The sequence below is a fragment of the Parasteatoda tepidariorum genome, chromosome 9 (assembly GCF_982258835.1).
Source record: "Parasteatoda tepidariorum strain Cologne lab strain chromosome 9, Ptep-v5.0, whole genome shotgun sequence".
Taxonomy (NCBI): domain Eukaryota; kingdom Metazoa; phylum Arthropoda; class Arachnida; order Araneae; family Theridiidae; genus Parasteatoda; species Parasteatoda tepidariorum.
Window position 1 is genome coordinate 19,291,461 of NC_141763.1, and position 14,074 is coordinate 19,305,534.

The 14,074-nt window shown below is 29.6% G+C and overlaps 1 protein-coding gene across 1 annotated transcript in view; it reads left to right on the forward strand.

Moving 5' to 3' along the window:
- The first annotated feature begins 7,674 nt into the window (after nucleotides 1-7,674).
- Nucleotides 7,675-14,074, forward strand: part of mTor (serine/threonine-protein kinase Tor) — a 105,322-nt gene continuing 98,922 nt past the window's right edge. The window contains exons 1-3 of the mRNA XM_016051467.2: nucleotides 7,675-7,907; nucleotides 9,301-9,520; nucleotides 13,298-13,533. Coding sequence (XP_015906953.1) covers nucleotides 9,301-9,520; nucleotides 13,298-13,533 — 456 coding nt within the window. The 5' untranslated portion in view covers nucleotides 7,675-7,907. The remainder of the gene's footprint in view (nucleotides 7,908-9,300; nucleotides 9,521-13,297; nucleotides 13,534-14,074) is intronic.

Genomic DNA, 14,074 nt, shown 5'->3' on the forward strand with positions numbered 1-14,074 from the left:
ACGTTAGCTTAAAGGCCCTGCAAGCAAAAAAAGCTAACACTCAGTGGAAACAACCACTTGAAAAAAACCAGCTCATAGAATGTGAGAATTGTAAAGTGCTAAAACGTAAAAATGCAGCATTGGAACAGGAAGTTTTTGAGCTAAAAAAGTTTTTGGAAACCGATGAATTTGCAAAAAATAAGAAACCTGTTCCGAAAAAGAGGGTTATTTCTGGAAGCACTCAAACCTCAAATCGTCCACAAATAATAGCTATTCAGGAGGGTTTGCGTGAGCACACATCAAATAATAACAGCGCACTTCAGAAGGACACGTTCATGAGTTGACTGCGAAAAAAAATAAATGCTTGCAAAAACAGAATACTTCGATTTCATTTTAATTAATTAGAATATCAACTATATAACAGAATCGAAGCTTACATGAAAGTAGCCTATAGATTTTCACCTAATGTGCTCAGATATGCGACGCAATAGAATGAAAGTTTTAAGAGAAGTGTACTGTCAAGGAAAGAAACCTGCCTTAAAATTTGTGTAAGAAAGACTCTCCTCAGTAAAGGGAAGAAGAAAAAAGTTTTAAGAGCAATATATTACGTCATACACAAAGGCTGTTGACTGATAGGTTATGAAGGACTAAATGGCTTTTATAATAGAAGTGCCAGAGTTACCTCATATCCCGAGCTCTGTTGCAAAGAAAATATGTGGTAGCAGATTTTGAATGCGAATGCGTAGGATTTTGTAGAAAACAAACATTGAAGCAAAGAAATTGAAATGAGAAAAAAAAACTGACCCATTGAGAATGTATGGGACTTTTCAGCACTTTTTTCATCAAACTATGCATTGTGTAAAAAAAAAAAAAAAAAAAAAAAAAAAAAAAAAAAAAAAAAAAAACTCAAGAAATGCTAAAGCAAAAATCAAAAATAATAATAATAATAATAAATAAATAAATATGTAAGTAAAATTTAAAAAATATCAAGTGAGATTTGTTCTTCTGCATCTAGCAAACAATATATGATGCAAAAAAAAAAACTGAAGCAAAAATAAGTAAATATACATGTAAAATTAAAAAAGATACCAAATGAGAATTGTTCTTTAGCTTTTAGCAAACTATATATAGTGCAAAAATGACCTAATGAGAATATATGAGTGTATGCATTGCAGATAATAATAATAAAAAATAAAAAATAGAAAAATAAAAAGAAAAAACATAGTTCTTCAGAAGACGTGCTCTATGTCCAAAGGACTGTCATATGTGTTCAGTACTCTGTGCTTGACGATTGTAGATGTTTCAAAATAATTGGATCCTCATCATAAAGCAGAAATAACCTAGCAGAGATTGAGAGAGAATATGCGGGACTTGGCAGAAAAACAATCATTGGTCTTTGGCAGTCGTGTTTCATATCCAGCAGACAATCAATTGCGTTCAGTACTTAGGAACGAAAATTCAATTTATAACAATCTTTACACAGAGCTGCTCAATGGACACGGTTGGGCATTTCAGAATAACTTGTAACCTTATAATGAAAAACGGACGAAGCAGAGGTTGGATTAAAATATGTGAGACTATGTGTTCAGTAATTATGGAAGAAAATTCTATGCGTAGAAGGAGAATATCCTTATCAGAAGTATGACGCAAAAATAATTGAACAAACAGACATCTTTACAGAGAGACATTACAATTAGTTCTTGAATTTTAATAGAAGGAAAAACACACTGAATCTAACATTAAGTTCTGTGAAATGTCTCATAATTTGTTAAAAAAGAAGAAAAAAAATGCATAGCAATGTAGAATTTCAGTTTTGCCATTCATGTAACAAAAAATTTACAGTTGTAAATAATAAAAATAAAAAAAAATAAAAACCTCAATTGATGTGTCTAGAGTAATTTTTTTAATGAGGTCTCCTCTATTACAATTTCTTATGGTTTTAAAAAATAAGAAAATGTCATTAAAAAAAACGGAGCATCTTGGGTAAGTTTGCTAAAACAAAGGCAGCAGCTTTTCAGTAGATAAATTGCCTAAATAAACAATGCAGTCATATTTGGTGTTAAAATACCTTCAAACTATCATTTTGAATATTTTAATTTTTTGCTGGTTGAAGCTATTTTAAAAAAAGCCTTCAAAAAAAATCTTAACAAATGCGTAAGAATGCGCAAGCTTTCCTTAAGTCAAAAAAAAAAAAAGAAGAAAAAAACTTTGTAAAAGATGCAGCTTAGATTCAAGTAGAGAAAGCCTTAAAGAAATCATCATTTATGAAAACTGCAGATTTTGTAAAGGTAAATCATCTGCAGAAAATCTGCAATTTATTTAAGGATTAAAAAACATTTTTCAAAGCTGCACTTTTTGGGAAGGTTTTCTATATCTTAATCTAAGCTGCAGATTTTATGAAAGTTTGTTACTTTAAGGAAAGCTTGTTCAACATCGCGAAATTGTTTTGCGAAGGTTTTTATAAAGGTTTTGCGCAGATTTTTAATTTATATTTTGGATGCCCTTTTTGGAACACCGGAATACAGTTATAAAGCGCATAATTTTTTTTAAGAAAAACAATATTAGTACTTTGTTTTGCTATGATCATAACTTATATCACCGAATAGAATTAAGCTTTAATCGAAATTTAAATTTCTTCGAAATTTTCTCATTACACCAAAAATAAAGTTCTTCAGAGTTGTTTCTTTTGTCAAAAACTGTTAGATAAATTTTGATGGATCATTTAAGAAACAATTTTAAATTGTATTGTCTTTAGTTTAAATATGAACTTACTAGATAGTTGGAAAGTGGTCCAAGTCTCTAAGTTCTGTTTGACTGCAAATTTCCCGATTGTAGCGTTCATATAGTTATTGAAACTTTGCCATCCAATATGGAGCATTGGTTAAAATATACACAGCCTTGCTTGACCGATCTTACTTGGATCGATTACACTGGAGAACAATTTTATCTTCTTCTGTTGCATGTGATTTTTAATTTTCAAACGGATCTTAGATATTTTTCGCAACGCTGATTTCAAATCTGTAATCGGCTGATAATACATTTCAATTTATGATGCGATATGTTAAGGACCTGTGTTTTTTGTCTTACGTGCTATTTTCAAACGAAGGAACTAGTGTATGTTTATGTACATAAACCTATGTGTTCTTAATTAACAAGAACATATAAGCTATTGCAGTACATTCAAACAAAAACAAAAAATATTATTTTGAAAAATCTTTAGCTTTCTGAACGAAACTAATTTCAAATTCGCCCATCCGAATAAAGTAAAGTCAAATACTTGCAAAAATTTTAATTTTTTTTTAAATGAAACTGTTAGATTTATTTATGGCAAATATTTAATTTCTACTTTGAGTATTTCTTTAAATGCATCAATGCATCATTTAATTATAAAACTTTAATAACATTTTCTACATCATCATTTTATTTGGAATTTGTACCCCATTTCACAAACGTCTTTAGAATTTAATAAGTTAAAATATAAATCTCTTCTTGAAGAACAAATGGCACTGTAAGACTGTTATTGATTAAAAGAAATATTTAAAAAAAATCACTCTTCATCTAAAATATTTTCTAAGTAGGAATTATTTTTTTATTTTTTTTATTTAGCGTATTTCAATGCTAAGAAACTCATTTTTAAAATCGGGATTCCGCCAAAAGAACTGATGCACTTATTAATGGCATTTAGCTTTGAAATGCTATGTAAAGTAACGCCTACTAAGTAACGCCCATGAGCGATGTGTGCACGCCAAACAGTATGTACCATATAAGGCAGTACTTTTACTTTCGTTACTTGTACCGCCGGTACGAGTAAAAAGTACGTACTTTTACTTGTACTTCGTTACTTTTTAAATTTAGTACTTTTACTTGTACTTTCGTTACTTTTTTAGGGAAAAAGTACAAGTATTTGTATCGGAAATGTCGAATGAAATCGTTACTTTTTTCTAAAACTCGGTAAGCTTTCTAAAAAAAAAATGCTTTCGAAATGCAATTATTTTGCAAAATGAATAAAAATATTAATTACCAAGTTATTTTCATTCATTTTCGAGTTTTATGCATTTGTTTAATACATTTTAAATAAAAAAATATTGGATTTTGTTATTACGTTTTTCAATTTTCTTTTTGAACTCACTAATAATACAATTTTTGTCTTAATACATTTTTTACTAAATACATTTTTACCTAGTATATTTTTTACTAAAATTATGTTTATGCCCGACCTTGTCAAACAATGCCCAGTCAAATCTCTAAGAACTTCAGAACTATTTGTGCTACTGAAAACTATTATAATTACTATTTTAATTCTTGAAAACTCGAAGGTATTAATTTAGCCGCTGATACTAAAATTCGTTTACAAATTTTAATTATTCCGTTAGGCAGAAATGTTCGGAAAATGGTTTTCTTGCATAACTTCAGCATTAGCCATTGTTACAAATAAAACTGTAGACTGTTCTGCTTCAACTTATACTGCACATTCAATTATTTTTTACTAGCTCAAAGATCACAAAGCTTTCTGAAACCCCGTGTTTGCTTTGTTTATGTTTGTGCTTTTAAAACGCGTTTCTATAAAGTAAAACAATTTTAAATCAATGGTAATTTAAATAAACAAAAGTAAACTAAAAATTAAAATCAATATATAAAATTTCTTTCTCGTGCAAATCCATAAAAAGTTTGATATTAAAATTATATTTGATTTTAAAATTGTATTATACGATTATATTATAAAATTATATTATAATATTCTTCCGAATTTAAAAATAAATCCATAACTTTCAAAATTAAAAATAATTAAATAAATAACTACAATTTTGCAAAAACATTAAAGAACATAAGAATATTATTCAATCAAATTTTAAGTTACTTTGAATTTTCGATTTCCTAGAAATGTACTTTTAAATCGTTACTTTTTTTGTTTAGTACCTGTACTTTTACTTCTACTTTTTACTCGTTACTTTTTAAAATAAGAACTTTTTACTTTTTACTCGTTACTTTTTTTAAAAATACTTGTACTTTTACTCGTTACTTTTTAAAAGTAACGTTGCCATATATGGTATGTACTATACTGCATAACTTGTCTTTTGTTGTTCTGTAAAAACAGATATGAATTAAATTTTGACTTATTACATTAGAAAGGCGAGTGTGAAATGAGATACACACCTAAAATGTCATTATGATACAGTAAGTGCTACAAAAGTCTTATAGCAATGAATTCCTATAGAAAATATTAATGAAAATCGAAGTAACAAATATTTTTTTTACCAAAAATTCTTGCCAGTTTTATTATAAAATTAATTATTTTATATTCAAAATTTTCAAATCTATTCTACAATATGCTAATAGATTTATCGAAACAAATATACGTAGAGAAACACTACGCCTTAGGGTTCAGTGGTGTTTCATAATTATAATAGTCCTGAAATGAAATGTTAGAACATTTAGGTTTTGTATTTACGTTTTTAAACACGTTCACGCCGGGACCGGTGGGTCACGCTAGATTGTCTCATCTTGGCAGCGCACCGGAGTAAATACTGGTAACAATAAATTGCATTTTTTAGTTTTTTTTCCGGGAATAATAAAAATCCATAACTACCAATTGTTTTTAACGGATGCAATTTTTATATTGAATCGCTTCTTCGCCGTGATAAATTTCCTTACAGTGAATTGTTATTGTTGAGAATAGATTATCTCCTCCCGAATATTATCTAATATTGAAATAGTTCTTCTACCAGTATTTTCACTTTTCCCGCCGTGAACGTGTTAAGTTATTCGCACTTATAAGAAAAATAATAAATTAAGGCGAAGGAAAAAAAACTGGGTCAGGTATCAGATTTTACTACCCTACCATGCCAAAAGAAATGATTATACACAAGTTAGGAGCCTCAAAATGTGGCACAATATTATTTATATATATTTCTTGATGCGTATAATGGCAATAAAATTGAGAAATTGTTGTTCATATACTGCAAATCTAAGTGGGCCCTTATCTCCCCTTAATAATATGTAATTTTCAAACTCGGTTTGGTAATAGATTATAAGATAATATATCACCATACCAAAAGAAATTATTATGGATCCTACAATGTAAAAGAGTTACAAATTCGGACGGCTTGGCCCACTGCACTATAGTACAAATGAAAAATTGCTAGAAATTACTTAAGAAGCTTATTATTAGTCGGACAACCAAGAGTGACCAATTGGGTTAAGTAATAATATGCTAATTATTTAGAAAAGATGATAATTTAAGTTAGGAAATCAGACACAGAAACGTAGTTTCTCCAAATTAGCTTACTTTTTTTTTCAACGTATTCAGATTTCTGATCCCGAAATTTTTGGGGGTAGCTGCAGGGTGGTCCGTTTTTTTAGCGCACTGTGCATACTTATATTTTACAGTGCGCACAATAGAAAACGGACCACCGGCAATAGCTTTTGATCGAATTTATGGATTTTCGCGCTCCAGGACTCAATTTTAATGGTTCGAAGGGGTGACCTCAAATATGCTAATTAATTAGATCGGATGATATTTCAGGTAACGAAATCAGGCATAAAACTTACTTTATATGAATAAGCATACCCTTTTTTCTGACGGATTCGGTTTTCCGATCCCTTAAATATTGGGGTAGCCGCTATCAGAGCTATATATGGTCCCCATAATTGGATCAAGAGAGAGCTCCAAAGTTTGGACCCATTAATGTTAATTTTAAATTTTTGGCACCCAATTATAAAATTCGTTTATCGGAAGACAAATCCATGTAAAATATAACTTTTAGTATGTATTCATTACTTTTTATTATTTCATTTAATAATATTCGAAAAACTTTGGAATTGTAAGGTTTACAATTTTTTTGCATTTTATAGAATGCAACTTTAGATGGCAAATACAAAATTTGAGTGAAATCGGTCGCATAGTTTCTGAGAAATCTAATTTTGATAAAGACATGTTTTAATCATAATAGTAGGTAAAATTGAAACACAATTTCTTTAATTAATTACATACTTTAATCTATCAGTCTATGTCTATTCTCTGTTAAATTGCAATTGTGTGTATTTAATAAGCATGACATATTAATTATTATTAATTAATTAATTAGTTTTAGCAATTGATTAACTTTAATTTCCAATTAATGACATGGTACAGTATGTTAGTTTTATTTACGTCACACTAGAGCAGCATCATAATGGGCTATTGGCGATGGTCTGGGAAACACCTCTAAGGATGATCCAGAGACAACATATGTACGTCACATCCCGTTTAACAGGGAGGACGCATTCACACATGCACCCGCAGATAGTAATTTTGACCTGAACCATTCAGCAACTCCAGGGGCGTAGATTTATTAGGCAAAATTGGAAGACTTTTTGCCCCAACAGATTTAGCGTGCACCTGTCACCATTTTGTGCACGGGACTAACGTCCTACCAGTCGCACTATCCCGCCCTCTTCTGATTTGAACATTTGATTTTAAACATTTTAAAATTCTCGCTTCCATTTTTTTTTTTTTTTTGCGAAATCAAATGTATTGGGAGTGATGCAGATTAAAAATGTCTTAGTTCAGACTGAGCTATGAATGAGAAAAAATTCGCAGATACGAATTTGGGGATATTCCATCAATTTTTTCATGCAACAAGAATAGCTCCTAAGAAATGTCTCTCGATTATGCTTTGCTTGTTTTCTTTTCATCTTTTTAGTCAGGTAAAAATAAGCAGTCGGAAGCGTATTATATGAATGAAGAAATAAATTGAGCAAGTTATGAAACAATTTAATATTTGTGGGCTATAGTTTAAATAAAGTTCTTGTTTTTCTGTCTATATTTGTCTTCTGAATGTTATGGTTAATGTTTTTGTTATAAATTTTTATCAATATGTATATGAAACTGTGTCTTATACATTTATCTAGCTAATCAGTGTTAACTCTGTAGCACTAACTATATCAAGGTTTGTTGTATTCCTGATTTTTCGTTTAAAAACCTTTACTCCTGATTTTTAGCTTATTGCCCTGAATTTTGTGTTCACTCAGATCATTCTACTTTCTCCAAATACATATGCGGTTTTTAAAATAAATGTTATGAAGAATAATTGGATTTGGATTTTCGATCCGATAAATATATATATATTTAATTCCTAATTTTTGCAAAATTTGATATTCTAAACTTAGGAGATGTTTGTTAATGGTATATATCGTTTACGTATGTTGCCCTCTCTCAATTTATATTGGTTCAAACTTGGATTTCTGTCATTTTTTTAAAATGAAACTTAATTTGCAATTTTACTTCATCAAATTAAACTTTTTTTAATTTTGTCGTTAGCCCTATTTATAAAGTACTTTTCCGCTAAAGGGTGTCGTTGTCGATTGGTAAATTTTTTCGCCAAATCGAAGATAGTAATCATTAATAATTACTCTATTTTTAATAATCTGATAAATCCAGTGCCACTATCCAATATGCTCTACATACATTCATATTTAAAGTTAATTGCCACTGTGTAGTATACCATACACTACATTGCTGTATTTTTAAGGTTAAGTGTCACTGTCCGGTATACCTACACTGATGTTTTTATAAACTTAAGTACCACCACTCAGTATACCCTACATATATGTATAAAGGTTAATTGCCACTTCTCAGTATACTCTACTCAGATGTTATTTTTAAGGTTAAGTACTGTCTGACATATCTTTTGTGAAGAATGAATAATATTCACAAGTCTTGAAAACGTGAGGGTAGTGGCTAGTGAAAAACCAGAAAATAAACATAAAAGAGGATTTACCTAACTTTTTGCTTCTGCTTTTTCTCTTAACCAAAGGTCTTCTTAGTTTTCAAACAATAATTGTTTGAATCAAGGAGCATAATAATAATTAATAGATCCTTAGTAATATTTCTTACTCTATAAGTGGCAGACCCTCCAAAAAAATAGAAATAAATCTCGGCATAAATTGAGCATGTCAAAGAGTTATTACTTAAATGCATGATGCAGATATTACGTGTAAATTTCTGAAGGAAAGGAATTTTTTAAATTTTTTTTTTTATTACTTAAAACAGTAATCTTTCTGATTAACGTTCTGCAACGTCGCCGTATTGCCGCAATTCTGCCACTGGGTGTAAAGGTTACTAAAATTATATTACATAAATATCATTTGCATCCATGTATTATATAAATGTCTTTTTGTTCTGACATTTTTGATTGCCATTTACTTTATGCCATTACACTGTGTTGCAGATAAGTTTTGATCAAGTATTTGTGTATACAAAAAACTTCAGTTTTGCACATTGTGAGGATAACTTTTTAATGAATAATTTTGTATTTTCATATGTTTATTGTTTAATTACAGATGGCATCTTCATTGCAAGTTTTTGTTTCTGGTCTTAAGAGCAAAAATGAAGATGTTAGGCTCAAAACAACACGTGAGCTTCATCATTATATTACAACAGAGTTGCGGGAAATGAGCATTGAAGATGTCACCACTTTTCTGGATGAGTTTAATCACCACATTTTTGAAATGGTTTCAAGCTCAGACGTTAATGACAAGAAAGGGGGGATTTTAGCAATCGGTAAGTGTACTTTTTTTATTGAATTTTTAAAAAAAATTTCCTATGGCAGAGGTTACAAAAGGCCACTGATCTAAAAAACATGGTGCTTAGTGTTTTTAAAAAGTGCTTAAAGGTGCTTATTTTCGATTTTCTTTATTTGAAAGTGTTAGTGTTTCTTTATTAGAAAGTTTTTAAAAAGTGCTTAATTTCCCCTTTTCAAAAATGAGATTTTTTTCCGTTACCATGTCGATTTTCGCCTCGTATTATGCAAAAGCGTGCTTTTCACATTGTTTTATTCAACGTTTTCACAATTCATTTCGGCATACCGTCGGTCCATAGCGCACAAAAGATCCAATCGTTTTACACGTTTTCCTAAGGCAGAGGTTACAAAATGGTGTGGGTCCATAGCGCATGAAAGAGCCAATTATTTTATATGTCTGATGAAATACTTGCAAGTCCGTATGTGCGTCTACTGAGCTGGGTTTGGGGAGATTATTGCCTTCTCATGTGCAACTCTGCTGCATTTTGCAAGATATTCTCAATTTCAGACTTCATTTTCCATCCTCTGATATCGAACCAAAAAATCTCTCGATCATTTTATAACGGCTAATATAATCCAGAAAAGAGTTCTTTCTCAGAAACTAGTTATTTTCTCATGAAAGTCCTTGAAAATCATGTTACATTTTAATAACATACATAGTACTTAAAAGCAGGGTTCGTTGATTTAAATCAGCTTGATTTAAATCACGATTTAAATCATGATTAAAATCAAATGATTTTTTTAAAAAAATCATTGATTTAAATCTACTAATTTATATATATATATATTATATTGATTTTAAAAGTTAAAAAACAGTGCTTTAAATATTGATACTTTTATTATTTTCTTTTCTTAGTTTTAAAATTTATTTTAAATAAATTGCTGCATTAATTAATTCTAGTTAACGAAATTACTTTCTTTCTTGGTGTGTGTTAAACACATTTGAAATTACATGTTTAAAAATCTTTTGATTCTTAACATTGAAAGTACAGATTAAAGTAAATATTTAATGCTGTCTTAATATAGACTTGCATAGATGTAGAAAGTAAATAAACATGATTTTTTTTCAAAAAGCAAAAAAGGCAAATGTTAATTAAAATTCTACCTTTTGATTAAAAAAGCATGGAATTCAAATCTACATTATAGTTTATTGATGGAAATTTCTATGTTTCTAAAGCTCGAGGTAATATTAAAAAGAAATTACTTTAATATGCCAAAAATAGAAAGAAAGAAAAAGAAGCTGAGTTCAGATATTTTTTCCTGATATAGTGTCATTCTTCCCTTTCAAAGTCTATTTGAAGCAATAGGGTTTATTAACTGGTATTTTTTTTTCTTCTTATAATATGTTTACAGTATCTTTGAAATTATCAGATTTTCTTTTGTGAAAAAAATTCCAATGAGTACATAGATTTTTTTAAAATGTTTTTTAGCTTAACTTATATATTTTGATATAGGATTAAAAATGAATATTTTAACATAAAAATTTATAGATTGAATATTTATTTTTTGATGAATGTCAACATTTATAAACACAATCTGTTGCATTTATTCTGCCATTTTATAAATCATGAGGAAAAAAAAAGAGATAACAATTTTAAATTAAAATTATCGTGTGCTAATTGAAACTTTGTGTTACTAGTTAAAGTAGTATTCTTTAAATTATCTATTTTATCTTGTCTTTTAATTTCAATCATGCCCTTGTATCAAAATGGTCGCTATGCATTATAATGAAAAATTATTTTAGTAAGTTAGAGCTTCTAAAATATTGTTATAATATAGTTTTAATATTAATTTAATTTTGATTAAACATTTATAAGGTTTTTTTAATCATAAATTAAAGCTCTTATAGTGTTTTTGAATAGAAATCAAAAAAATCTGATTTAAATCAAAAAAATCCGATTTAAATCAAAATAATCCGATTTTTTTAAAGAAAATCAAAAAAATCACGAACCCTGCTTAAAAGGTGCTTATTTTTTGTTTAAAATTTGACTATGCACCCTGAAAAAGAGAAGAATTAAAAATAACTTTTTGAAACATGAAAGAGAAAGCGTGATGACAAAACTGTCTATGAACCAGGACTATCCCTAGTGCACCAATAACAATTGCACAAAGAAGAGTCATTTATTGCTTTTCAGCATCACATCCAGCATGAAGAGGATTCACGTCCATCTTCTCTTGAAGATTGCATTCCTTGCAGAAAAAGGCTGGGGTAGCCTGGTTGGTATGGCACTGGGCCTATGTCCAAGAGTTCGTGGGTTCAATCCGCTCTGGCCAAAGACTCCCCGTGTAGTAAATGGTGACTGATGCACATTAAATCTCTTGAGTCACAAAGTCCTCCATGTTCCCATAACAAATCAATACCTCTGGGCCTTGTCTTCTGGATTGATTCAAAATTACAAGGCTATGGAGTATGTACATTAGTAGTTGTAAACCCAAAATTGGGTCGGCTGTTCAACGACGGATATAAAATAAAATTGCAGAAAGGGATTTGGAGAATATTAATACAGTAAAGGTGTTTAAGGTTATTTTTTGTAGGCTTTGCCGTTGTATGAAATAAAGCTTTTTTTGCGAATGATGTGCTATTTTCATAACTGTGAGCTTACAACAGTTATGAAATGATGTTTTTGTTAATAATTTGTTATTTTCATAACTGCTGCAAGTTTTCAACAGCTCTTCATGACTGTTAGGACAAGATTAGCGTATCTAAAGCTAGCACTATTTATGTTTTATGTTTATTCTGAAAATGGCACAAAAGGTTAATAGGGAGAAAAGCCACAGTTTTGTGGAAATGAAAAGCTTTGTGGTCTTTTTATTTATTTATTTTGTTTTTTCATAGTTAACTGCAACTGCTTTATTACAGGGCCGGGATAGCCTGATTGGTAGGGTGCTGGACCCATGTCCGAGAGTTCGTGGGTTCGACCCCCGCCGACCGATGCACATTAAGTCTGTCGAGACGCAAAAGTCCTCCGTGTTCCCATAACAAATCAATACCTCTGGGGGTACTGGATTAGAGGTCGATTATTCTCTGATTCAAGTCAAAATTACGATCTGTGGATAAATGAATGGATGTATAAATGGGTCCGCCTTATAAACGGATGCGACGTGTGGTGTGGCTGAAGTCGAATTCTTGGCCATAGATGGCGCCACTGGAAAATGAACAATCACACCCCCTATGCCTAAACAGGTATACGTCAACAACAACTTTATTACAAACGTAGTTAACTAAAACTACTATAGAACTCAGATTATCCGCCACGGATCATCCAATCATTCAATTATTTTAAAAATATTAGTTTTTTTTCTAAAAATAATTAAGAACTTTTTAGTATGCTTATAATAAATATTTTCGATAATATTCAATGATTATTTATTTATTATATTCGATGATCATTATTAAAATGTTATTTATTTCCAAATTTTATATGACAAGAAAAATTTACTTAAAACAACTTGTACTTTCTATTGTTAAATTTTTAAAAGTAATTTATTTATTGAATATATCCCATTTTTTAATTCCATATTTAAGAATCTATTTACTTTTTCACAAAAATTACATAATTTTAGATTTTCCTAAAATACAATTTGCCCTGTATTAATTATTTTCAAAAATAAGCATTATAACAGAAATCCTGATATGGGCCATGAAATTTGTACAAAAACATTTCCTACGTGCTTTAATTATTTATTCTTGAAGTGAGATTGTACTTTTTTTATAAAATGCTTTTATTTATTTAATTATACGGTGTTTTTTATTTTAGTTAATTTGCTTGGGATCAATGTGGGTAACACTGGTACTCGCACAAGCAGATTTGTTAATTATTTAAGGAATCTGTTGCCTTCAAGTGATATAGGAGTTATGGAGTTGGCAGCCTATGCCATTGGGAGACTTGCCTTAGCCAGTGGTACATATACTGCTGAATATGTCGAATTTGAAGCCAAAAGAGCATTTGAATGGTTAAGTGGTGATCGACATGAAGCTAAACGGCACGCTGCTGTGAGTATATTTTTTCACTTACATTTATCAGCTAACATGAATGCCTTCATTTTTAGAAATTACACTGTCAAATATAACAGACTCAGTCATCTGCGTGAAAATGGATGTTATAACGTGGATGTTATATTTATGATCTGACAACAAGGTGCATAGTTTTTTTAAAAGGTGCTTATTTTTGATTAACGTTTTTTAAAGACCCTTAAAAGTGCTTTTTTCATTCGGGGTTTGTAAAAAGTGCTTAATTTTCCATCTTTTAAAAAAAGATTTTTTCTTTACCTTGTCGATTAACGTTTTAAGTTACAAAAAACGCATGATTTATATTTTAACGAGTTATTTTATCATGATTATGTGAAGTTATTGAATGTGTTTCTAAATTTTATTGATTTTATGTTTTGTTTCTAAATTAAGAACTTTAAAGGATAGAATTTTTTTATTACTTTTTTTATTGCTGCACAGATCCTAATTATGTTTTTTTTTTCTTTTGGAAAGTTATTAAAAATATTTTTTGAGTGCTTGAAAAGTTTTTAAGGTGCTTATTTTT